The sequence below is a fragment of the Macaca nemestrina genome, chromosome 7 (assembly GCF_043159975.1).
Source record: "Macaca nemestrina isolate mMacNem1 chromosome 7, mMacNem.hap1, whole genome shotgun sequence".
Lineage (NCBI taxonomy): Eukaryota > Metazoa > Chordata > Mammalia > Primates > Cercopithecidae > Macaca > Macaca nemestrina.
In genome coordinates this window covers 34,932,365-34,959,323 of record NC_092131.1, presented here as the reverse complement: position 1 = coordinate 34,959,323, position 26,959 = coordinate 34,932,365, and the positions used below count along the sequence as shown (strand labels likewise).

The following is a 26,959-nucleotide window of genomic DNA, read 5'->3' as shown; positions in this document are numbered from 1 at the left end:
AGTGTTCCATTACTTGAGAGGTCAGGAATTCCTCACCATGTCTTGTAACTACCAGTGGTGCTTCTGACACTTTGCTTCACAGAGACTGCCTGCGGCTCCTCTCCTATTCCAGCAGAAATAAAAGCGTTTCTTATTTATTTTTGTGTGTGTGAGACAGAGTTCCACTCTTGTTGCCCAGGCTGGAGTGCAATGGCGCGATCTCCATCACTGCAACCTCTGCCTCCCAGGTGCCAGTGATTCTCCTGCCTCAGCCTCCTGAGTAGCTGGGATTACAGGCATGCGCCACCACACCCAGCTAATTTTGTATTTTTAGTAGAGACGGGGTTTCTCCATGTTGGTCAGGCTGGTCTCGAACTCCTGACCTCAGGTGATCAGTCCGCCTCAGCCTCCCAAAGTGCTGGGATTACAGGCCTGAGCCACCATGCCTGACCTAATAAAAGTGTTTGTGGCCAGGCGCGGTGGCTCACGCCTGTAATCCCAGCACTTTGGGAGGCCGAGATGGGCGGATCATGAGGTCAGGAGATCGAGACCATCCTGGCTAACACAGTGAAACCCCGTCTCTACTAAAAATACAAAAACTAGCCGGGCGTGTGGTGGGCGCCTGTAATCCCAGCTGCTCGGGAGGCTGAGGCGAGAGAATGGCGTGAACCCAGGAGGTGGAGCTTGCAGTGAGCTGAGATCGCGCCACTGCACTCCAGCCTGGGCGACAGAGCAAGACTCCGTCTCAAAAAAAAAAAAGTGTTTGTATGCAGAGATGATCCACAAAGAAATTCTTTTTCTAAAAAAAGTCATTTTTAGCTCCCTGATCAGTTTCTTTGATGACACCCAACACACCCAGTTCAGCAATCCATTTATATCTGAATAAAAAGCTTTCCAAGGCAAAGATGAATTCTGAGGACACACTGGAAATACCCAGTCATCCCCAAGCCCCACCTCATCCTCAAGGGAACTTTCTGAGGAGCTTCTGGATGGGAGATGCAGCTGCCTTTTTAAGTGGCATAGCATATCCATATTTGGCCAGCTGTGAAAACAGATGTAAGCTCTAGTAAAGGCCTGGCAGTGAGCAGAATGGTCTTTGATTCTGGAATGATTTTGAGGGCTAAGAAGGGACTTAACAGTAAAAGCTAAGCTACACAAACCAGGCTAGAAAAGAGAGCTAGGTTTAAATCACACCCTGGGCAACTGACTCAACCCTTCTCTTGCTCAAAGCCTCCATTCCCACCCACCACCTCTGTTAATGTTTTCCCATTCTTCCAGCTCTGAACACCCCAACTAGAATGTACTCCAGGCTGGCAGAGAGATGGTCTGTGTTGTTCACCACCGTAACCCTAGCACAGTGCCTGACACAAAATATGAAATCAAGACATAATTGATCAATAAATGAATGAACACAGCACAAAATGTCTAGATGCTATATCCTCTGGGTGGGGGGATGGTATAGTATCACCATTAAGGGTTCAACCAACCTCGCTCTATCATCCACTGACTTTAGGATAACTTTAAAGAAGTTATTTACGAGACCATCCTGGCTAACAAGGTGAAACCCCATCTCTACTAAAAATACAAAAAATTAGCCGGGCGTGGTGGCAGGCGCCTGTAGTCCCAGCTACTCGGGAGGCTGAGGCAGGAGAATGGCGTGAACCCGGGAGCTGGAGCTTGCAGTGAGCTGAGATCGCGCCACTACACTCTAGCCTGGGCCACAGAGCCAGACTCGGTCTCAAAAAAAAAAAACAAAAAACAAAAAAAAAACAAGAAGTTATTTAACCCCTCTGGGGCTCTGTTATTCACCTCTAAAATGAAGATAACAACACAATCTACTTCATAGGATTTCTGCAAAAATTAAATATGATGTACATCAAGCACTTAGCACAGTGGAGGCCCAGAGTAACTTGCAGTAACTGCTAGAGGCATGCTGACTGACATCATTGCTGGTTTGCCCCAAGCCAGAGTCATCACCATCAGCTGGAAATTTTTTTTTTAATTAATTAATTAAGTATTATTATTTCTTTTTTTGAGATGGAGTCTCACTCTATCGCCCAGGCTGGAGTGCAGTGACATGATCTTGGCTCACTGCAAACTCTGCCTCCTGGGTTCACACCATTCTCCTGCCTCAGCCTCCCGAGCAGCTGGGACTATTGGTGCCCGCCACCTTGCCCGGCTAATTTTTTGTATTTTTAATAGTACGGGGTTAGCCAGGATGGTCTTAATCTCCTGACCTCATGATCCACCCACTTCGGCCTCCCAAAGTGCTGGGATTACAGGTATGAGCCACCATGCCCAGCCTGGAAATGTCATTATCCCAAGTAAAAGGGAATAATTCCCTTTTACTTGGGATTCCCTTCTCCTTAGGGAAGCTGGGTGCGGTGGCTCACGCCTGCAATCCTAGCACTTTGGGAGGCTGAGGTGGGCGGATCAAGAGGTCAGGAGTTCGAAACCAGCCTGACCAACACGGTGAAACCCTGTCTCCACTAAAAATACAAAAATTAGCTGGGTGTGGTGGCGCGTGCCTGTAGTCCCAGCTACTTGGGAGGCTGATGTGGGAGGATTGCTTGAGTTATGATGGTGCCACTGCACTCCAGCCTAGGCAATAGAGGAAGACCATGTCTCCAAAAAAAAAAAAAAAAAGAGAGAGAGAAAAAAATAGGGATAATTGAACAAGGAGGATCCTTATTCAATACTTACTACTCCCTCCCTCAAAAGGATATATCTTTTGAATTAAAAAAGAAACCTAGGCCACTACGGTGGCTCATGCCTGTAATCCCAGAACTTTGGGAGGCCAGAGGTGGGAGGATCACCTGAGGTCAGGAGTTTGAGACTAGGCTGGCCACCATGGTGAAACTCTGTCTCTACTAAAAATACAAAAAATTGGCCAGGCGCAGTGGCTCACAGCCTGTAATCCCAGCACTTTGGGAGGCCGAGGCAGGCAGATCACCTGAGGTCGGGAGTTCGAGACCAGCCTGACCAACATGGAGAAACCCCTTCTCTACTAAAAATACAAAATTAGCTGGGTATGGTGGTGCATGCTTGTAATCCCAGCTACTCGGGAGGCTGAGGCAGGAGAATCGCTTGAATCCAGGAGGCAAAGGTCACGGTGAGCCGAGATCACGCCATTGCACTCCAGCCTGGGCAACAAGAGCGAAACTCCGTCTCAAAAAAAAAAAAAAAATTGCAAAAAATTAGCCAGGCGTGGTGGCATGTGCTTGTGATCCCAGCTACTCAGGAGGCTGAGGCAGGAGAATCGCTTGAGCCGGGGAGGTGGAGGTTGCAGTGAGCCCAGATTGTGCCACTGCACTCCAGCCTGGGTGACAGAGCGAGTCTCTGTAACAACAACAAAAAAAAGGCCCCGGTGTGATTCCGTCCCACGCGGCTGTTCTCTGGAGCAGCGTTCGTTTATCTCCGTCCGCCTTCTCTCCCACCTAAGTGTGTGCCACCACCTGATGGAAGATTCGATGGACATGGAGATGAGCCCCCTGAGGTCCCAGAACTATCTTTTCAGTTGTGAACTAAAGGCCGACAAAGATTATCACTTTAAGGTGGATAATGATGAAAATGAGTACCAGTTATCTTTAAGAACGGTCAGTTTAGGGGCTGGTGCAAAGGATGAATTGCCCATTGTTGAAGCAGAGGCAATGAATTACGAAGGCAGTCCAATTAAAGTAACACTGGCAACTTTGAAAATGTCTGTACAGCCAACGGTTTCCCTTGGGGGCTTTGAAATAACACTACCAGTGGTCTTAAGGTTGAAGTGTGGTTCAGGGCCAGTGCATATTAGTAGACAGCACTTAGTAGCTGTGGAGGAAGATGCAGAGTCAGAAGATGAAGAGGAGGAGGACGTGAAACTCTTAAGTATATCTGGAAAGCGGTCTGCCCCTGGATGTGGTAGCAAGGTTCCACAGAAAAAAGTAAAACTTGCTGCTGATGAAGATGATGATGATGATGATGATGAAGATGATGATGACGAAGATGATGATGATGATGGCTTTGATGATGAGGAAGCTGAAGAAAAAGCACCAGTGAAGAAATCTATACAAGATACTCCAGCCAAAAATGCAAAAGACTCAAAACCATCATCAACACTAAGATCAAAAGAACAAGAATCCTTCAAAAAACAGGAAAAAACTCCTAAAACACCAAAAGGACCTAGTTCTGTAGAAGACATTAAAGCAAAAATGCAAGCAAGTATAAAAAAGGTGGTTCTCTTCCCAAAGTGGAAGTCAAGTTCATCAATTATGTGAAGAATTGCTTCTGGATGACTGACCAAGAGGCTATTCAAGATCTCTGGCAGTGGAGGAAGTCTCTTTAAGAAAATAGTTAAAACAGTTTGTTAAAAATTTTCCGTCTTATTTCATTTCTGTAACAGTTGATATCTGGCTGTCCTTTTTATAATGCAGACTGAGAACTTTCTCTACCATGTTTGATAAATGTTGTCCAGGTTCCATTGCCAAGAATGTGTTGTCCAAAATGCCTGTTTAGTTTTTAAAGATGGAACTCCACCCTTTGCTTGGTTTTAAGTATGTATGGAATGTTATGATAGGACATAGTAGTAGTGGTGGTCAGACATGGAAATGGTGGGGAGACAAAAATACACATGTGAAATAAAACTCAGTATTTTAATAAAGTGAAAGAAAGAAAAAGAAAGAAAGAAAGAAAGAAAGAAAGAAAGAGAAAGAAAGAAAGAAAGAAAGAAAGAAAGAAAGAAAGAAAGAAAGAAAGAAAGAAAGAAAGAAAGAAAGAAAGAAAGAAAGAAAGAAAGAAAGAAAGAAAGAAAGAAAGAGAGAGGCCGGGCGCGGTGGCTCACGCCTGTAATCCCTGCACTTTGGGAGGCCGAGACGGGCGGAACACGAGGTCAGGAGATCGAGACCATCCTGGCTAACACGGCGAAACCCCGTCTCTACTAAAATACAAAAAATTAGCTGGGCGCGGTGGCGGGCACCTGTAGTCCCAGCTACTCGGGAGGCTGAGGCAGGAGAATGGCGCGAACCCGGGAGGCGGAGCTTGCAGTGAGCCGAGATCGCGCCACTGCACTCCAGCCTAGGCGACAGAGTGAAGACTCCGCCTCAAAAAAAAAAAAAAAAAAAAGAAAGAAAGAAAGAAAGAGAAAGAGAAAGAAAGAAAGAGGGAGGGAGGGAGGGAGGGAGGGAGGGAGGGAGGGAGGGAAGGAAGGAAGGAAGGAAGGAAGGAAGGAAGGAAGGAAGGAAGGAAGGAAGGAAGGAAGGAATCTATACAGCTGGGCAGGTGGCTCACACCTGTAATCCCAGCACTTTGGGAGGCCTAGGCGAGTAGATTGCTTGAGGCCAGGAGTTCGAGACCAGAATGGGCACCATGGCAAAACCCCATCTCTACTAACAATACAAAAAATTAGCTGGGCATGGTGGCACATGCCTGTTAGTCTCAGCTACTCAGGAGGCTGAGGTGGAAGAATGGCTTCAGCCAGGGAGGCAGAGGTGGCAGGGAGCTGAGATCACACCACTGCACTCCAGCCTGGGCAACAGTGTGAGACACCTTCTCAAAAGATTTTTATTTTATTTTATTTTATTTTACTTTATTTTACTTCACTATTTTATTTTATTTTATTTTTATTTTATTTTTGAGACAGAGTCTTGCTCTGTCGCCCAGGCTGGAGTGCAGTGGCATGATCTCGGCTCACTGCAACTTCCACCTCCCGGGTTTAAGCCTCCCACGTAGCTGGGATTACAGGCACCTATCGCCATGCCAGGCTAATTTTAGTAGAAACAGGATTTCACCATGTTGGCCAGGCTAGTCTCGAACTCCTAACTTCAGGTAATCCAGCCGCCTCTGCCTCCCAAAGTGCTGGGATTATAGCCATGAGCCACCGTGTCTGGCCTAAAAGATCGTTTTCAGAGAAAAAAAAAGAAACCTATAATAAGATTGCATAAATATATATATATATACACACACACACACACATATATATATAATACATAAGAAAACATTCAATCTTCTTCAAAAGAATGATATGGCCCAGTGTGGTGGCTCACGTCTGTCATCCCAGCACTTTGGGAGGCTGAGGCATAAGGATCATGTGAGGCCAGGACTTTGTGACCAGTCTGGGCAACATAGCAAGACCCCGTCTCTATTAAAAATTAAAAAATAGCTGGGCACTGTGGTTCATGCCTGAATCCCACTAATTTAATTTCTTAATTCATGAAACGAGTGGAGGGTTGGGGAGAAGCAAAGGGAAAGTAGGGAGAGAAAGAAAGGAAAAGGGGAAGAGGTAGGTAGGTTGTCTGTAAATATCACAGATCTAGGTAACAGTTAACTGAGACATAGGGAAAAAAATTATAGAGCACCAAATGACCTACCAATTACAAACTAAACCCATGAGTCAGTAGGCCAGAATGGGGATGCAAAAAGAACCATGGAGCCAGGTACGGTGCCTCATGCTTGTAACCCCAGCACTTTGGGAGGCTGAGGCGGGTGGATCACCTGAGGTCAGGGGTTCAAGACCAGCCTGACCAATGTGATGAAACCCCATCTTTACTAAAAATAAAAAAATTAGCTGGATGTGGTGGTGTGTGCCTATAGTCCCAGCTACTTGGGAGGCTGAGACAGGAGAATTGCTTGAACCCGGGAGGCGGAGGTTGCAGTGAGCCGAGATAGTGCCACTGCATTCCAGCCTGGCAACAGAGGGAGATTTCGTCTCAAAAAAAAAAAAAAAGAACGGTGGAATCCCCAAAAAGCCTTTACTCAGAGATAAACAAAAAAGAGAGCTTCATTCCAGGGAATGAATGCCTCTGCCATCCCTCCCTAGTCTCATTTAATCTGAGTTTTCACTTTAAATCATTTGTTCAGAGATACTACTGAAACTCACAAAGCACGCAATTGACAATTCAATAAGTATTTATGACTGCTGTAGAATGATACACATAAACTGTATTGAGCGCTTTGAAAGAAAAAGTTATGAGAGATGAGTTTAGCTATGTAGATAACATATTCATGAGACAGAAGGGATTGAGCTGGAAAGTAGAGGAACTTCTAGAATACTCTAAATGCTGGATTGCGCAGTATCACGCTGCCCCTTAACTTGAACCTGAGGGTCTGTGACTTCATGCCAGAACCAGGCTCTGGCAGTTCTTTCAAGTATTCTAACATCTAGAGTCAAATTTCCTAGGAAAGAGAGCAATAACCTAGTCTCATTAAGAAGAAAATCAGGAAGGGACCAAAAATTCTAGAAGCTACCTGGAAGTCCAATTATCCTCCAGTGAAGTCATGCCAGAGATCAGCTACTTATGTATGTCTGGAAAACATCTTTGCCCCAAGAACTCCAACTATGACCAAGCTGACCATATAAACCAGTCAACAGAACCTCTTCAATGCTAGCCAAAAGCCAGTGAAAAGAGGGGCAAAATAGGCCAGGTGCAGTGGCTCATGCCTGTAATCCCAGCACTTTGGGAGGCCAAGGTGGGTAGATCACCTGAGATCAGGACTCCAAGACCAGCCTGGCCAACATGGTGAAACCCCGTCTCTACTAAAAATGTAAAAATTAGCCAGGCATGGTGGCAGGTGCCTGTAATCCCAGCTACTTGGGAGGCTGAGGCAGGAGAACCACTTGAACCCAGGTTGCAGTGAGCCAAGATTGCACCATTGCACTCCAGCCTGGGCAACAAGAGCGAACCTCCGTCTCAAAAAAAAAAATAGAAGGGGAAAATGAACAAAACATTCTCCAGGGAAGCATCCAACCTTCCCCCCCTTCAAAAGCTCCTCCTGTGTCTCTTTCCATAGGTCTTTCCAACTCCTCTTGCCTGAAACTTCTTTACCCTTGTTTTTCTTCCCTTCTTCACAGTCTCCCCACATCTTTCCTCCGATTTGCCGTCAAGCAAATGTGTTCAATACATTTAGCAGTTCTAACCTCACATAGAAATGATCTCATGAGAGAGCTCCTCCCAAAGCAGGGAAGACTCCCCGGAAAAGTCTGACCAGCCATCCGAAGTGCGTCTGCCCTATATAATCTCCCGGATAAACTCAAGGGTGGCTCGGCCAGTAGATGCACCCACAGGAAAACACTGAAGGTCAAATTAATAAGAAATATGTCTATTATGTTAATCCTGGCTCAAAAAGTCAAATGCCTGCTCGATTCCAGAAAAATCAATCACTTCAAGGAATTGACAGGCCAGGGGAAAAAAAAAAAAAAACAGAATCATGCAAACTGGAGGTAACTTAAAGTAGTTAAAGACAGGTTCTCTGAAAAGCTGACTCACGGTGGTTTCAATGGCTTACATGGGTCAAATTTTAAACATCCTTGTACTAAAACAAAATAGCCTATCAAGTTAAATGCCAAGAGTCTGTTGTAACTGAATGATCCCCAGGCTGAAAAAGCTCACAAGACACTGAGCAGAAACTGAAGGCACATAATAGAGTTTCTTTCATCTTTCTTTTGGTCTGAGTCATCCTCAACCCTATGTTTCCCAGTAAATGCCATATAATGCCTTCCCCTCTACCACTATCACTAAACAAAAGGGGCTTCTACTTGAGTTTCTTTGCCTTAAAGGCAACAACGGAGGACGAGGCCCTGCTACGAACCCAACTATTGGTTATAATTTTGACAGCTCCTAAGATCTTTTTTTTTATTGTTATATTTATATGACACCTAAGAAACCAATAATAGATATATTCATGTTCTGACCAGAACTTGCCAAAGGGCTAACCAGCCACTGCACCAAAATTAGTCCTTACATTATAATACTCTGGCCATTGGAAGAGAAAAATGGGAAAATTCAACAATTTGAAAGATGATGATCCCTCTGGCCACAATCTACTGACCAGAATGAAGTCCTGAAGGATTTCCTCCTGTTATGTTATCTACCGGCCAATCTCAGAGGAGCTGAAAAGAACAAGCCCCAGGAAGCTACCCTAGACCAGAAAGCCAAGAACAGGGCCAAGAAAGTGAACGGCAGACAAGCCTAAGATAGAAGTGGCATGGACATGTGGCAGACTAGCACAGCCAGTTTGTGGTAAAGAATTCCCATACAGGGCTGGGTGCAGTGGCTCATGCCTGTAATCCCAGCACTTTGGGAGGCCGAGGCAGGCAGATCACTTGAGGTCAGGAATTCGACATCAGCCTGGCCAACATGGCAAAGCCCCATCTCCACTAAAAATACAAAAATCAGCTGGGCATGGTGGTAAGAGCCTGTAGTCCCAGCTATTCAGGAGGCCGAGGCAGGAGAATTGCATGAATCCGAGAGGCGGAGGTTGCAGTTAGCCAAGAAGGTGCCACTGCACTCCAGCTGGGTGACAGAGTGAGACTCTATCTGAAGGAAGGAAGGAAGGAAGGAAGGAAGGAAGGAAGGAAGGGAGGGAGGGAGGGAGGGAGGAAGGGAGGAAGGAAGGGAGGAAGGAAGGGAGGGAGGGAGGGAGGGAGGAAGAAAGGAAGGAAGGAAGGGAGGAAGGAAGGAAGGGAGGGAGGAAGGAAGGAAGGGAGGGAGGGAGGGAGGAAGGAAGGGAGGGAAGGAGGGAGGAAGGGAGGGAGGAAGGAAGGGAGGAAGGGAGGAAGGAAGGAAGGAAGGAAAGGAGGGAGGAAGGGAGGGAGGGAGGAAGGAAGGGAGGGAGGGAGGAAGGGAGGGAGGGAGGGAGGAAGGAAGGGAGGGAGGAAGGAAGGAAGGGAGGGAGGGAGGGAGGGAGGGACAGGGGAAGGAAGGGGAAGGAAAGGGAAGGAAGGAAATGAAGGAAGGAAGGAAGAAAGAAAGGAAGGGAGACAGGAAGGGAGGGAAGGAGGGAGGAAGGGAGGGAGGAAGGAAGGGAGGAAGGGAGGAAGGAAGGAAGGAAGGAAGGGAGGGAGGAAGGGAGGGAGGGAGGAAGGAAGGGAGGGAGGGAGGAAGGGAGGGAGGGAGGAAGGAAGGGAGGGAGGAAGGAAGGAAGGGAGGGAGGGAGGGAGGGAGGGAGGGAGGGACAGGGGAAGGAAGGGGAAGGAAAGGGAAGGAAGGAAATGAAGGAAGGAAGGAAGAAAGAAAGGAAGGGAGACAGGAAATAGCAGAGGAAACCTCCGCCTCCTGGGTTCATGTGATTCTCCTGCCTCAGCCTCCTGAGTAGTTAGGACTACAGGTGCCTGCCACCACGCCTAGCTGACTTCTGTATTTTTAGTAGACATGGGGTTTTGCCATGTTAGCCAGGCTGGTCTCGAATTCCTGACCTCAAGTGATCCACCTGCCTCAGCCTCCCAAAGTGCTGGTATTACAGGCATAAGCCACCGTGCCCAGCCTGCTATTTTCCATTCCTGAACTCCACTAGAATAATGTATCTTTTAGTCAAGTCCCAGTATTCTGAGCTGCACTATTCTGGGACTGTAAACAAGTGAAGCCGCCAAGCTACAAGATGAGTCTTCTTAAAGAAGCAATCTCAGGCCGGGCGCGGTGGCTCAAGCCTGTAATCCCAGCACTTTGGGAGGCCGAGACGGGCGGATCACGAGGTCAGGAGATCGAGACCATCCTGGCTAACACGGTGAAACCCCGTCTCTACTAAAAAATACAAAAAAACTAGCCGGGCGAGGTGGCGGGCGCCTGTAGTCCCAGCTACTCGGGAGGCTGAGGCAGGAGAATGGCGTGAACCCAGGAGGCGGAGCTTGCAGTGAGCTGAGATCGGGCCACTGCACTCCAGTATGGGCAAGAGTGCCAGACTCCGCCTCAAAAAAAAAAAAAAAAAAAAAAAAAAAGAAGAAGCAATCTCACCGGGCGCGGTGGCTCACGCCTGTAATCCCACCACTTTGGGAGGCCCGAGGCAGGTAGATCCCCTGAGGTCAGGAGTTTGAGACCAGCCTGGCCAACATGGTGAAACCCTGTCTCTACTAAAAATACAAAAATTAGCCAGGTGTGGGGGCAGTCACCTGTAATCCCAGCTACTCAGGAGGCTGAAGCAGGAGAATCACTTGAACCCAGGAGGCAGAGGTTGCAGTGAGCCAAGATCACGCCATTGCACTCCAGCCTAGGCGACAAGAGTGAAACTCTGTCTCCAAAAAAAAAAAAAAAAAAAAAAGGAGTGGTCCCAATGAGAGGATGTCCACCAATGACTTCGCTGAAGGGAAGAACGAAGAGTCTCATCTCTGGCTCCCATTTTAGAGAGGGTCGGCCCCAAGTGAACATTCCCTTAGCCTCTTACTGACCACTCCTAGGTCACTGAGCTTCTTTACCAACCTACACCTAGAGCATGAGAGGCCTCAGCTTCAAGAGTCTTTGGGCATAAAAAGGCCCTTGGCTCTCCTAATGTTCCAGTCAGAAACAATCAGCATGCAGGTGGAACAGGTGGAGGCTCTTGTCAGTTTGCTGCTCTGCTCTCTCAGAAAGAGGATACTCGCAGGTAAGTTTGGTAGAAATGAGACAGAGGAGAATGGGATGGTTGTACGGTGTCTTTTTAAAAACACAAGAATCGCCAGGTTCGGTGGCTCATGCCTGTAATTCCAGCACTTTGGAGGCCAAGGCGGGCAGATCACCTGAGGTCAAGATTTCAAGATAAGCCTGGCCAATACGGTGAAACCCCGTCTCTACTAAAAAAACAAAAATTAGCCAGGTGTGGTGGCGGGCGCCTGTGGTCCCAGCTACTCGGGAGGCTGAGGCAGGAGAATCGCTTGAACCTGAGAGGTGGAGACTGCAGTGAGCTGAGATAGCGCCACTGTACTCCAGCCTGGCAACAGAGCGAGACTCCATCTCAAAAATAAATAAATAAATAATAAAAACACAAGAACAAAGAAAAACAAATGCCTTTTACTGTTTCACCTTTCTTCTCCTGACAGGTTAACATTCTAATAAAATGCGATGTCTGACTCCCACACAAGACCCAAGAGATGGGAAAATTCTATCCTCTTCCTCCACTACGAACTCTAACTACTAGAAATCCTATTCTTCTGATCTTTAACTTATGTGCTAAGGTGTTGCCTCTGGCTTCAAGAGATTACAGATGGCTCGTCAGCATGAATCATTTATTTAGCTCTAAATAATGGATCTGGGCCGGGCGTGGTGGCTCATACCTGTAATCCCAGCACTTTGGGAGGCCAAGGCGGGTGGATCACGAGGTCAGGAGATGGAGACCATCCTAGCTAACACGGTGAAACCCTGTCTCTACTAAAAGGACAAAAAAGGGCATGCTCTAAGAGGCCCCTCATGCTCTAAGTGTAGGGCATGGTGGCGGGCGCCTGTAGTCCCAGCTACTCAGGAGGCTGAGGCAGGAGAAGGGCCTGAACCCAGGAGGCGGAGCTTGCAGTGAGCCAAGATCGTGCCACTGCACTCCAGCCTGGGCAACAGTGCGAGACTCCGTCTCATAAATAAATAAATAAATAAATAAATAAAGGATCTGTAAGTCCTTTGGTTTTCCTAGCACAGTTCCACTGAGGCTAGAAAAATCAATGAATATGGCTGGACGCAGTGGCTCATGCCTGTAATCTCAGCACTTTGGGAGGCCAAGGCTGGTGGATCACCTGAGGTCAGGAGTTCAAGATCAGCCTGGCCAAAATGGTGAAACCCCGTCTCTACTAAAAATTAGCCGGGTGTGGTGGTGGGTACCTGTAATCCCAGTTACTCAAGAGGCTGAGGCAGGAGACTCACTTGAACTCAGGAGTCAGGGGTTGCAGTGAACCAAGATTGTGCCACTGCACTCCAGCCTGAGCAACAAGAGCAAAACTCCAGTCCCCAAAAAAGAAAAAAAAAAAAAAAAAGATCAATGAATACAACTCAGAAAGTCTTACCATTTCACTAGAGAGGTTACAAAATATATCAAAAGAGAATGCTGACTTCACCAGCTAAATTACTTGAGGAGCAGACAGAACTAAAAGAGGGAAGAAAAAGACGAGGTACAGTAATCCCAGCAGTTTGGGAGGCCGCAGGAGGATCATATGAGCCCAGGAGGTAGAAACCAGCCTGGGCAACAGAGTAAGGCCCTGTCTCAAAAGAAAAAAGAAAAAGATGAAGGAAAAACTGATGTTTGGTTCAATTTTTTTGTCCCTTATATATTTTCCACTTCACTAGTGTCCAGATGTCCTGTTAGACTAAACCTTCATCTGTCAGATCCCTCACTTTCTCAATCTCAGCACTACTGACCTTTTATACCGCCAGATAAACTCCTTCTGTCGGGGGCTGCCCTACGTCCTGCCTGTGGTTTTAAGTAGCACCCTGGCCTCTATGCACTATTCAGTAGCATATTTCCCCCAAAGCTCTGTTGTGACAACCAAAGATGTCTCCAATCATTGCTAAATGTCCCTTGAGGGAACAAAATCGCTCCTGATTGACAACCACTGTGTTAGATAACACAAATGAGACTAATTTATCTGTCTTTTTTGTATCAATCAGGTTCTTAAAGACTTAGTTTTATCAATTTCACACAATAAAACCTGGTGTCTTAAATAAGCAAGTGTTATTTGTACAAACCAAATGCCTACAAGTCACCACTGAGTTCCCTTATTCCCTCACTCCTCCATCCAACGTATCGGCACTCCTGACTATTTTACCTACGAACTTTGTCCAAAACTCATCAGTCTCTCCATTTCCCCATCTCAGTAACATCAAATCTACACCACTTCTTTCCTCACCCTCTGCAACAGCCTCCTAAGCGGTCTCCCTGCCTTCCTTCCTGTCCCTCTACAGTCACTACCATCTAGTCTATACATCAGTCTCTTATCAGGTCACTACAGCTTCTATCGGGTCCTGTGACTTCTTAGCATAAAGCAGTCTGGTGTCTCCCGTCACCCTTAAAATAAAATCCGCTTACTTCTACAGCCTGCATGGCCTCCTATGCTCTGGAATCTGCTTCCCTCTGCACCTCTTTCCTTACTATTCTCTGCCAGCTCACTCCAGCCACACTGGCATTCTTTCTAGCCTCAAACATGCCATCCGACCTTCATTTTCTTCTCATTCCCTCTATCTGGAGGTCTACATACCACATTAGCATTACCCATCAGGTCTCTGCTTAAAAATCACCTCTGCAAGCCAGGGGCAGTGGCTCATGCCTGTAATCCCAGCACTTTGGGAGGCTGAGGTGGGCGGATCACCTGAGGTCTGGAGTCCAAGACTAGCCTGGCCAACATGGCAAAACCCCATCTCTTCTAAAAATACAAAGATTAGTCAGGTGTGGTGGTGGGTGCCTGTAATCCCACCTACTCGGGAGGCTAAGGAAGAAAAATCACTTGAATCCGGGAGGCAGAGGTTGCAGTGAGGTGAGATTGCACCACTGCACTCCAGCCTAGGTGACAGAGCAAGACTCCGTCTCAAAAAAAAAAAAAAAAAAAGTCACCTCTACAATAAGACCTCCTCTGACCATCCTGCCAAAGAGGCTTCCAAATCACTCTCTCAGGTGTTTACATGTGTGAAATCTGCTTTCCCCACTTGAATGGTAAGCTTTATGAAGTAATGGACCACGTCTTATTAACCATGTATCCCCAGAACATAAGAAATGCCTGGCACAGCTGGGCGCAGTGGCTCATGACTGTAATCCCATCACTTTGGGAGGCCAAAGCAGGCAGATCATGAGGTCACGAGTTCAAGACTAGTCTGACCAACATGGTGAAACTCCATCTCTTCTAAAAATACAAAAAAAATTAGCCAGGCGTGGTGGCGTGCACCTGTAATCCCAGCTACTCAGGAGGCTGAGGCAGAAGAACTGCTTGAACCCCGGAGGCGGAGGTTGCAGTGAGCCAAGATCGTGCCACTGTGCTCCAGCCTAGGTGATAGAGACTCCATCTCAAAAAAAAAAAAAGTTCCTGGCACATAATATATGCGCAAAAATTGTGATGAATTAATGGATGTCTTTGGCCAGCAGGTCAAATGTGTCCATTTAGGAGCCACAGGTGACTTTCTACTTCTGAGACCAAAAGTCAGCCTCTCCTCAAATTTACCACTATAGTACACACTCACATGACAAGGTAATGATAAAATGTTCACCCTCAAAGGAAGCTTTTTGTGCTTTTACATTTTCTTTTTTTTTTTTTTTTTTTTTTTTGAGACGGAGTCTCGCTCTGTCGCCCAGGCTGGAGTGCAGTGGCCGGATCTCAGCTCACTGCAAGCTCCGCCTCCCGGGTTCACGCCATTCTCCGGCCTCAGCCTCCCGAGTAGCTGGGACTACAGGCGCCCGCCACCTCACCCGGCTAGTTTTTTGTATTTCTTTTTTTTTTTTTTTTTTTTTTTTTTTTTTTGAGACGGAGTCTTGCTCTGTCACCCAGGCTGGAGTGCAGTGGCCGGATCTCAGCTCACTGCAAGCTCCGCCTCCCGGGTTTACGCCATTCTCCGGCCTCAGCCTCCCGAGTAGCTGGGACTACAGGCGCCCGCCACCTCGCCCGGCTATTTTTTTTGTATTTTTTAGTAGAGACGGGGTTTCACCATGTTAGCCGGGATCGTCTCTCGATCTCCTGACCTCGTGATCCGCCCGTCTCGGCCTCCCAAAGTGCTGGGATTACAGGCTTGAGCCACCGCGCCCGGCATTTTTTTGTATTTCTTAATAGAGACGGGGTTTCACCGTGTTAGCCAGGATGGTTTCGATCTCCTGACCTCGTGATCCGCCCGTCTCGGCCTCCCAAAGTGCTGGGATTACAGGCTTGAGCCACCGCGCCCGGCCGCTTTTACATTTTCTAAAAGAAACTGAATAGTACTCAAATCATACACAAAAATCTTAGGAGACTCTAGGCCATAGAATTTGAGGAGACCACACACAAGGGTTACAGCCTATAAGGTGCTAAAATAACCTCTATCTATGGGCCGGGCACAGTGGTGCCCACCTGTAGTCCCAGCTACTTGGGCAGCTGAAGTGGAAGGATTGCTTGAGCCCAGGAATTCAAGGCCAGCCCGGGCAACACCCCATCTAAAAAAATGGGGCAAGACCCCATCTAAAAAAAAAAAAATCCCTATGTACTAAATTGAAAAGGCTCAAAATGCTCAAAACCCACAAATGCCTAGAAACATGAGAAGAAAAACAAAATTGGAACCTAACTGATAGACTCTTTACTGCTATGAGGAAGATCATCAATAATATTTTGATAATGATAAATAATAATACATTTATGCAGAGCTATGGTTCATCAGATTCTCACAGCAGCCATAAAGAATTGGTGAGCTGGTGCTTTTGGCCACAATCAAGTTTAATTAGAAAGTTTAGGCCAGAGAGGGGCACGGTGGCTCACGCCTGTAATCTCAGCACTTTGGGAGGCCGAGGCAGGTGGATCACAAGGTCAGGAGTTCGAGACCAGCCTGACCAACATGGTGAAACCCCACTTCTACTAAAAATACAAAAATTAGCCAGGCATGGTGGTGGTGCCTACAATCACAGCTACTTGGGAGGTTGACACAGGAGAATCACTTGAACCCAGAAGATGGAGGTTGCAGTGAGCCGAGATCGCACCACAGCACTGCAGCCTGGGCAACAGAGCAAGACTCTGTCTCAGAAAAAAAAAAAAAAAAAATTTATGTCAGGTGCAGTGGCTCACACCTGTAATCCTAGCACTTTGGGAGGCCAGGGCGGGCGGGTCATAAGGTCAAGAGATCAAGACCATCCTGGCCAACACGGTGAAACCCCGTCTCTACAAAAAATACAAAAATTTGCTGGACATGGTGGCACACACCTGTAATCCCAGCTACTTGGGAAGCTGAGGCAGAAGAATTGCTCGAACCCAGAAGGCGGAGGTTGCAGTGAGCCAAGATTGTGCCACCACACTCCAGCACCTGGGCAACAGAGTGAGACTCCATCTCAAAAAAAAACAAAGGAAAGGAAAGCAAAGGATAAGTATACACAAAAAAATTCTAGAAAGGCATGCAGTTCACTGTTTTTTGTTTTGTTTGTTTTTTCAGACAGACTCTCGCACTGTCACCTGGACTGGAGTGCAATGGTGCAATCTCAGCCTCCCAAGTAGCTGGGATTACAGGAACACACCACCACACCAGGCTAATTTTCTGTATTTTTAGTAGAGACGGGGTTTCACTATGTTGGCTAGACTGGTCTCGAGCTCCTGACCTCGTGATCCGCCAGCCTCGGCCTCACAAAGTGTTGGGATTACAGGTGTGAGCCACCACGCCTGGCCACAGTTCATCATTAATGATGACTACTTTAAGAAAAAAAAAAAGCAGGAGCCAGGCATGGTGGCTCATGCCTGTAATCCCAGCACTTTGGGAGGCCAGGGTAGGAGAATCAATTGAGGTCAGGAGTTGGAGACCATCCTAGCCAATATGCAAAACCCGGTCCCTACTAAAAACATAAAAATTAGCAGGGCGTGGTGGTAGGTGCCTGTAATCCCAGCTACTTGGGAGGCTGAGGCAGGAGAATCGCTTGAACCCGGGATGCAGAAGTTGCAGTGAGCTGACATCGTGCCATTGCACTCCAGCCTGGGCAACAGAGTGAAACTCCATCTCAAAAAAAAAAAGAGAGAAAAAAAGAAAGGAAAGGAGGCTGGGCACAGCGGCTCACACTTGTAATCCATGCACTTTGGGAGCCCAAGTCAGGCTGGTCTCAAACTCCTGACCTCATGATCCACCTGCTTTGGCCTCCCAAAGTGCTGGAATTACAGGTGTGAGCCACCGCACTCAGTCTGTATTTTCAGTAGAGATGGGGTTTCACCATGTTGGTCAGGCTGGTCTCAAACTGCTGACATTGTGATCCACCCGCCTCGGTCTCCCAAAGTACTGGGATTACAGGTGTGAGCCACCATGCCTAGCTAATTTTTTTATTTTCAGTAGAAACGGTGTTTGACCATGTTGGTCCAGCTGCTCTCGAACTCCTAACCTCCGGTGATCCACCTGCCTGGGCCTCCCAAAGTGCTGGGATTACAGGCATGAGCCACCATGCCTGGCCTTGATATCCATTTTTTAAAAACTGAAGTTGGCTGGGCATGGTAGCTCACTCCTGTAATCCCAGCACCTTGGGAGGCTGATGCAGGTGGATAATTTGAGGTCAGGAGTTCGAGACTAGCCTGGTCAATGTAGAGAAACCCCGTCTCTAGTAAAACAAACACAAAAATCAGCCAGGCAAGTGGTGCATGCCTGTAGTTCCAGCTACTCAGGAGGCTGAGGCAGGAGAATCGCTTGAACCTGGGAGACGGAGGTTGCAATGAGGCAAGATCATGCCACGGCACTCCAGCCTGGGGGACAGAGTGAGACTCTGTCTCCAAAAAAAAAAAAAAACAACTGAAGTTTAGATGTGACAACACCGATCAGTAAGTATTCATGCACTGACAATGTGTTTACCATGGTACATGATATAGGCCATGAAACATGGTCCTGCTCTCCAGAAGTTCACAATCTAGCTTAATTTATAACCTAGATTTATGTCAATCATCTAATTGTTTTGAACATTCACTATTAGAAAACTGAACTATTTTAAGTATTTCTCCATTTATGACTCTATGAGAACAAATCACCTAAAATCAATGAATTCTATGTCTAAACCATCAGTCCCAAGAATGCTGCTTGCAATTAACAAACTGTTATATCCTGGGAAGTGGTTAATGTTTATGAAGGGAGGAAATGTGGGAAGAATCTTTACAAACAATCCAATTATATACATATTACATACAAGAAATAAAGATGAAGGACCAATATCATCTCTGGGTAGTTAGATTTATCTTCTTCATTACACTTCTTTAAATGCTCTTAATTCTCAACTAAGGAACACATATCAATGCTACAAAAAAGAAAAAAATATACACATCCTCCTCCCCAAAAAAACCTTCTTTTTAAAGGTGCCAATGCAATCCATGAGGGTTACTAGTTCATCCCAAAGCTTCCCCTCATTTGACAAAAGTGGCAACAACCAAACTATGACTTTCCAAAAGCTGACATTACAGAGAACTGATAGCAAAACCACCAAGAACCATCCAAAATCCAAGTGTTCCATTTATAAAAGATTTAGTCCACAATGTCGCCCAATTAGAGCATAATCCATAATGAAGACATTATTGCTAACAAGGGACGCAGAATGGGATCTGGGTCACTCTTCCATAACTATTTGTTCCTCTCAAACCAATAAAGAAAAGTCTGTGTTAGCAAAGTATTTAGCTGACAATGGAAGTACATAGGAATCATGATGTAATTCATTTCCATCAACTTATCCAAGGAGGAAAAAAGTACAGAAGAAAAATATTAGGTGGGTAATTAGGGAGCCTCTCAAATGGTAACTTACATAGGTACTCCCCTCCAAACTGGAAACTGAAGGAGTCATCACCATCAAAAGTACTGAGTCAGTGAACCACAGATACTCCACAGTGATACTGACGACAACAAACTGGTACTGGATACCATGTGCCAGACTGTGATAAAAATCATTTAAGCTGTGCGTCAGTTTCACTTCTACTTTACAGGATTGTTGATAGAACTCAAAAAGATTAGGAATGGAAAGGATTTTTATCACTTACCCTTGGCTATGCAGTGATTGGTAAACAAGGATGTGAATTCGAGCAAACTTCACTTGAAAGCCCACTCAAAAGAAAAGTATAGACACTACACTACCTTCATTCCAAAGTATAAACATTATACTACCCCTTCCCCAATCTCGCCTAGCTGTCACAACACTACCATCTCCCCAACTCAGACTCAAGCCAAATATCCCCTAGTCATTCTGTACTCCCAGATGCCCTCGCTGGCTTTTACTGATCAGAAACCTATACAAGAAAATATGAAGAGACCAGCCGATCATTCCTGTAATCCCAACACTTTGGGAGGCCAAGGCGGGTGGATCACTTGAGGTCAGGAGTTCGAGACCAACCTGGCCAACATGGTGAAACCCCATCTCTACTAAAAATTCAAAATTAGCCAGGCATGATGGCACGAGTCTGCAATCTTAGCTATTCGGGAGGCTGAGGCAGGAAAATAGCTTGAATCCAGGAGGCAGAGGTTGCAGTGAGCCGAGATGGCACCACTGCACTCCAGCCTGTGTGACAGAGCAAGAGTCCACCTCAAAAAAAAAAATATACACACACACACACACACACACACATATATACACACGTATATATATATGTGTATATATATGTATATATATGTATGTATATGAAGAGACCATCTGGAAAGAATACTGTCCTTATTAAAAGCCACTTTTTAAAGACCTGCCTGTCTAAATAGAGATAGCAGGTTTATGCCTTATTACCTAGCACTCCCATGGAACCCAATGTTGAGTGTGTATTTCCCTGGAAAGATACAGTCCTGCATCACTATCATTTACTCACAGCTTGCCAGGGTGCTCTCATTCTGAAGTGTTTTAAATCAGTTTGTTCCAATAATGCTACAATTAATACTAACAACAGCTACCATATACACTGACCATTTACTACACAACAGGCTCTACAAACACTGTCTCATTTCAACCTCACAACTCAATGAAGTAGGCTGTCCCCCATTTTATAGATGAAAAAGCTAAGGCTCAGAGAAGTAAAGTAATTCGACCAGAGGTCATGCAGCTGGTAACTAAATCTGACTCCATGCAGCTAAAGCCTCCAGAGGTCTTGCCTTTTAATGATTAAAATGTGATCTCCTCTCGGACATTGGTTTTGGAGAGCTGCCTTCCGACAATGGATCTGCTCCACTACACATGAATCCCACGATACCCATGTGCTTACCTGAACTTCTTCATTTTCGTCTACTAGGAGGAAACTCACAACCTTCTCAGTCATCTTCTTCCTCTTGGTCTCCTCATCCATCTCTTCTGCCTCCAGTGACCCCTGGAGATTACTGACATTGTATACAGTAACAGGGTGTCTCCTTTTGTTACCCCCAGAATGAGTCCTCTTCTGGCACTCCAGGCACAAGTTGATTTTGCAGGTCTGGCACCTCACTATTGCCCTCTGCCTCACACCTGGTAAATGCCCACTGAGACCCTTGCAGAGGTCACAGTAAGGGACATGGCCAGGTTTGAGTCTTATCCGCTCATGGTTTCTCAGGCGCTCCTGCCGGTGGAGCTCCTCCTCGCAGCGGAGACACTGCAGACTGCAGCACTCATCACACTCAAAGATAGCTTCATCAGTCCCGCTGCAGGCGTAACTTTCCTGGCACATCAGCCCCGGATTCAGGCCCTTCTCTGCTGGGGAAGTCTGGGCACTCATACTCACACTGGTAAGGAAACACACCCACCATATAACAGTCACTGAGCTTGCCCGGGGAGTGAAGACAAAGATTTGAGTCTGAAGACTGCACGAAACCTCCCCAGGGTTCTGAACACTTTAAAAAAGAACACCTTTCATGTCCTCCTGTTATAGCTCAGGACAAACAAATGTTCAAATTTTTAATTTGCTGCCTCCAAGACTCTTGTATCAGCAGCAACGTTGATTTGGTTTAATGGTTTCATCCTCCATAAAGTGTAAGCAAAGATGTGGTCAAAATTGACTTGGAAGGGTCTTTTATGGCTGAGAGAGGTCTGATGGATTCACGGCGGTGGGTTCACCAGTTGGACATCAGCTACAAAGTTTTGGTAACGAAAGAAACTGGCCAGGAGCTTTTCAATATAATTCGACCTGAAGTCAGTATTTCAGGGGATACCTAGAATAGGGGAAGGAAAAGGATTTCAATCATCTAAAAAACGGAAGTGCACCTTAAAAAAAAAAAAAAAAAAAGATTGTGACTAAATTAAATACTAGCCCGAAACTGCTGAGACAAATCTCATTACTTTTTCTTTTTTCTTTTTTTCTGAGACAGAGTTTTGCTCTTGTTGCCCAGGCTGGAGTGCAATGGGACAGTCTCGGCTCACCGCAACCTCCGCCTCCCAAGTTCAAGCGGTTCTCCTGCCTCAGCCTCCCAAGGAGTTGGGATTACAGGCGCCCACCACAGCGCCCAGCTAATTTTTGTATTTTTAGTAGAGACGGGGTTTCACCATGTTGGCCAGGCTGGTCTTGAACTCTTGACCTAAGGTGATCCGCCCGCCTTGGCCTCCCAAAGTGCTGGGATTACAGGCGTGAGTCACCACACCTGTTCAAAAATCTCATTTTTTATCTTAACACTTACACTGGCTTATTATATAACCAGGTGCAGTGGCTCATACCTGTAATTCCATCACTTTGGGAGGCCGAGGTGGGCAGATCACTTGAGGTCAGGAGTTCAAGACCACTCTGCCCAACATGGTGAAATCCCATCTCTACTAAAAATACAAACATTCACTGGGCATGGTGGCGGGCGCCTGTAATCCCAGCTACTAGGCAGGCTGAGGCAGGAGAATTGCTTGAACCCGGGAGGTAGAGGTTGCAGTGAGCCGAGATCTTGCCACTGCACTCCAGCCTGGAAGACAGAGTGAGACTCCCTCAAAAAAAAAAAATAATAATAATAATAAATATTTTCAAAATTATAGCTAAAGTTCCTCCTCTTGACAACAAACGCCACCTCTAGGCCCAAGACATTTAAGAGACTTTGCTGCTCTATTTCCCAGACTGGAATTTTCTGTTCATTCAGTTATTAAATCCAGAATCTAAATCACTAAGTGAGTAGTCCTTGGAAGGACAGCCCTCTGCACCCCCACATGCATCCCACAATTGGGAGGAGTGGAGAGGCTTGTATAAAGCTAATGAAAATGTAATAATAAACTTTAGATCTATCAAATACCTGGGCCGACCCCGTTAGCCTTGTAACTGGATTGTTTCAACTCCAGTTAGACATATACTAAGGACTCTAAACTTAGAAACAATAGTAATAATTTCACGTTTAAAAACAATTTTTTTACTTTGTAATTCTTCTGTCCCTTCTTTCACTAACTGCCAAAAAAAAAAAAAAAAAAAAAGGAGCAACAGGAGACAATTCCTCTACTATAACCCATGGCAAAGCCAGGCCTGCAGTGAATCAAAACAAGTAATTTTTCTCTTTGTCACTTAAAAACTAACTTAAAAATAACTTCAAAATAGGAAAAAAGATAACTGGGCCAAGAAAGGGACTTTTGTCACTTTGACAATTATATTCCTAATTCCCCCTAGCCTTGACCCCCATTCCAAGGCCCCAACAAGGTGTAAAGCCTGCCTTTCTGATAGTCACTCCTCCCCTACAGTAATCAATCTATCAATCTTATTTTTAGATAAACAAGGAAGGCGAAGGGAGTGACTAGGGGATCTTATTTACACTCTAACCTCAGACATGCCCAGCCAACTCCCAAAACAGAAACAAAAATCAAACTTGTCACAATTGAGAAAAATATAAAATCAACCTTCAAAAGTACACCTTACCCCCGGCCATGTCAAGCAAACATTTTGCCCACTCGGGCCCCCACCTCGATACCCCTCCCCAGCCGGGGGTTCCTCACCCTTCCTTCCACCCGGACACCACCGCCACAACCCGAGGGGCAGGAGCGGAGCCTAAGAACAAAGAAGGTCCCCCAAAATCTCCCCCACGCCAGCAAAGCCCGGAGCCGAATCCATTGTTTATACCACCCCACCCCCACCACCGCCGCACCCGCCCCTCCTTCCTCCCGAGGGCAGCCGGAGCCCCAGGACGATCACTCGCCCCGCGCTGGGCCGTGCCCTCCCCGCCCTGCCCTGCCCGCCGCGGCCCGGGGATCCCACCACGGAGCAGCTCGGCCGCAGCAAGGCGGCGTCGGGGGGCCGCAGGGCGCCGGTGGGGACAGAGGCTGTTCCTCAGGACACCGGCAGATCCATCCTCATCTCCATCTCCGCCACCCTCCTCCTTCGTTGCCTCCCGGGCTTCCTCCTCTCCTGTTGTCAGTTGGGATCAGCTGATCGGAGTGAACTTCTCCCAGCTTGGACTAACAGGAAGGCGTGAGCGGTGCAGCCCAGAAAGGGAGGAGCGAGAGAGGGAGGAGCCCGGCGCCAGCGAGGGCGGAGTGCGCACTGCCTCCTGGGAGATGTAGCTCCTCGCGGCGCACTTTCGCCCCACATCCCGGAAGGGAAGACTCTGAATGACTACAACTCCCAGTACTAAAGAGGCTGCTCTTGCGAGGAGGCGGTGGGGACCGGCTACGGAGGATTTCGGGACTTGGAGTTTTTTCATTGAGTGTGGTATCCGCAGGTTTCAGCACGTTCTTTTGGGTTGCAACTGGGAAAGGCATGGTGCTACGTTAGAGAACTGATGTAATAATGTCTAGTATAAGTGGGAAATGGCGAGTCAATTAATTTGAATTCAAGTAATCCTATTGCACACCATTCCCTCAGAAACGTGTGAGCACAGGCAGTCTCCACTTTCCCAATTTCGCTTCTCAAAAACTAAGGAAAAGACCAGAAAGAAGTGATAAGAGGATATAGGTACTCTTGGGAAGTTTTTGTTGGTTTTTCCCCCCTTGGCAAAGGACAAAATTACAACGAATTTAGTTTTAAGATCTCAATTGGCTTTATTGCGACTCTAGGATCAGGCAACACTTCATTCCAGAAAGTGGAGTGAATGTTCTGATGAGCAGGAGAGGTTGGCTTTGTAGACAGAGAAAAGCTTGAAGAAGCAAAAGCAAAGAACAAAGAGCATATTGGTTTCTTTCTTTCTTTCTCTTTCTTGTCATCCTTTTCTTTCCTCTTTCTTCTCTCTTTTTTCAGTCTTCTCATGGGACCTTGACATATTGGTCATTTCTAAGCTACTTTCCTTGGAAGGTGGGGACAGAGAGACAGAACAATAGAAAAATAACTGATTAGTTGACATCAGTTTACTTCAGGCTACTTCTTTTGTGTAAGGATTACAACAAAGGGAGCTTCATTATCATGCAACATTAACACAAGCCTGTTTGGGAAATTGGCTGTCCTTATCCCTCTTTCTTGATTTCTCTGAAGGTCAGATAACAACTTAGTTTGAGTTTGGTAACAGCTTAGTTTGGATTTGGTGAGGTGAAACTTTAGCATGGGTGATTCCATTTTTATTTTAGCCAGGTCTCTTGGAGCCTGGTGCAGGAGTTTAGTCCAAAACAAAGGCCTCCTATCATTTTTACTTAACACCCTTCAAGGGTATTCTCCAAATCAACCATGAATTTTTTTTCCTACCTAGTAGTTTTCTGATCTTTCCTTCTATAGTTTCAGAACATCTCAGGCTGGGCGCGGTGGCTCACGCCTGTAATCCCAGCACTTTGGGAGGTCGAAGTGGGCTGATAACCTAAGGTTGGGAGTTCGAGACCAGCCTGACCAACATGGCAAAACCCCATCTACACTAAATATACAAAAATTAGCTGGGCATGGTGGTGGGTACCTGTAATCCCAGCTACTCGGGAGGCTGAGGTAGGAGAATTGCTTGAACCCTGGAGGTGGAGGTTATGGTGAGCCGAGATCGCGCCATTGCACTCTAACCTGGGCAACAAGAGGGAAACTCTGTCTCAAAAAAAAAAAAAAAGCTATTATAGTTTCAGAACTTCTCAATTTGAAATTATCTTTGAGGGCCAGGCACAGTGGCTCACGCCTGTAATCTCAGCACTTTGGGAGGCCAAGGTGGGCGGATCACAAGGTCAGGAGTTTGAGACCAGCATGGCCAACATAGTGAAACCTCATCTCTACTAAAAATACAAAACATTAGCTGGGTGTGGTGGCGGGCACCTGTAATCCCAGCTATTTGGGAGGCTGAGACAGGAGAATCACTTGAACCTGGGAGGCAAAGGTTGCAGTCAGCCGAGATTGCACCATTGCACTCTAGCCTGGGCAACAGCGCGAGACTCCATCTCAAAAAAGAAAAAAAAAAAAAGAAATTATTTTTGCATTAGGTGGGGTAAATTTTCAGATAAGCTTTTAGTCTACAGTGCAGGCTAATGGTTAACATTTATCAGGCTTTTTTTTTTTTCTTTTTTCATGGCCTTATATTTGTTTAGTGCTTTCACTTTTTGTTTGTTTCTTGAAACAACATTGAAAGAAAGCCTGGGTCTGTGTTGCCAAAGATTGACTGCTTGCTCTAGAAAAGCTCCTGAAGGTGGTCGGGTGCGGTGGCTCAAGCCTGTAATCCCAGCACTTTGGGAGGCCGAGACGGGCGGATCACGAGGTCAGGAGATCGAGACCATCCTGGCTAACACAATGAAACCCCGTCTCCACTAAAAATACAAAAAAATTAGCCGGGCGTGGTGGCGGCGCCTGTAGTCCCAGCTACTCGGGAGGCTGAGGCAGGAGAATGGCGGGAACCCGGGAGGCGGAGCTTGCAGTGAGCCGAGATCGCGCCACTGCACTCCAGCCTGGGCGACAGAGCGAGACTCCGCCTCAAAAAAAAAAAAAAAAAAAAAAAAGAAAAGCTCCTGAAGGCCTGGCGTGGTGGTTCATGTCTGTAATCTCAGCACTTTGGGAGGCCAAGGTGAGCAGAGCACTTGAGGTCCTGGCCAACATAGTGAAACCATGACTATACTAAAAATACAAAAAATTAGCTGGAAATGGTGGCACGTGCCTGTAATCCCAGCTACTCTGGAGGCTGAGGCAGGAAAATCGCTTGAACTCCAGAGGCAGAGGTTATACTGAGCCTAGATTGTGCCATTGCACTCCAGCCTGGGCAATGGAGCAAAACTCCATCTCAAAAAAAAAAAAAAAAAACAGAGGCTGGGCGTGGCGGCGGTTCACACCTGTAATCCTAGCACTTTGGGAGGCTGAGGTGGGTGGATTACCTGAGCTCAGGAGTTCGAGACCAGCCTGGGCAACACGGTAAAAATCCATCTCTACTAAAATACAAAAAAAAGGCCGGGCGCGGTGGCTCAAGCCTGTAATCCCAGCACTTTGGGAGGCCGAGACGGGCGGATCACGAGGTCAGGAAATCGAGACCATCCTGGCTAACACGGTGAAACCCCGTCTCTACTAAAAATACAAAAAAAAATAAGCCGGGCGAGGTGGCGGGCGCCTGTAGTCCCAGCTGCTCGGGAGGCTGAGGCAGGAGAATTGCGCGAACGCGGGAGGCGGAGCTTGCAGTGAGCGGAGATCTGGCCACTGCACTCCAGCCTGGGCGACAGAGCCAGACACCGTCTCAAAAAAAAAAAAAAAAAATACAAAAAAAATACAAAAAAAAAAAAATTAGCCGCACCTGTAATCCCAGCTACTAGAGAGACTGAGACAGGAGAATCGCTTGAACCCCGGGGGTGGAGGTTGCAGTGAGCCGAGATCGCACCATTGCTCTCCAGCCTGGGT

The 26,959-nt window shown here is 46.7% G+C and overlaps 1 protein-coding gene and 2 pseudogenes across 1 annotated transcript in view; 1 reads left to right on the top strand and 2 right to left on the bottom strand.

Moving 5' to 3' along the window:
* LOC105494296 (zinc finger FYVE-type containing 1) overlaps positions 1 to 23,688 on the bottom strand; it is a 62,064-nt gene extending 38,376 nt beyond the window's left edge. Inside the window, exons 1-2 of the mRNA XM_011762596.2 lie at positions 23,444 to 23,688; positions 20,528 to 21,443 (exon numbers count right to left, since the gene is read on the bottom strand). Coding sequence (XP_011760898.1) covers positions 20,528 to 21,010 — 483 coding nt within the window. The 5' untranslated portion in view covers positions 21,011 to 21,443; positions 23,444 to 23,688. The remainder of the gene's footprint in view (positions 1 to 20,527; positions 21,444 to 23,443) is intronic.
* Positions 3,376 to 4,611, top strand: LOC139364251 (nucleophosmin pseudogene; annotated as a pseudogene).
* LOC105494327 (heat shock cognate 71 kDa protein-like) overlaps positions 23,119 to 26,959 on the bottom strand; it is a 31,911-nt pseudogene continuing 28,070 nt past the window's right edge.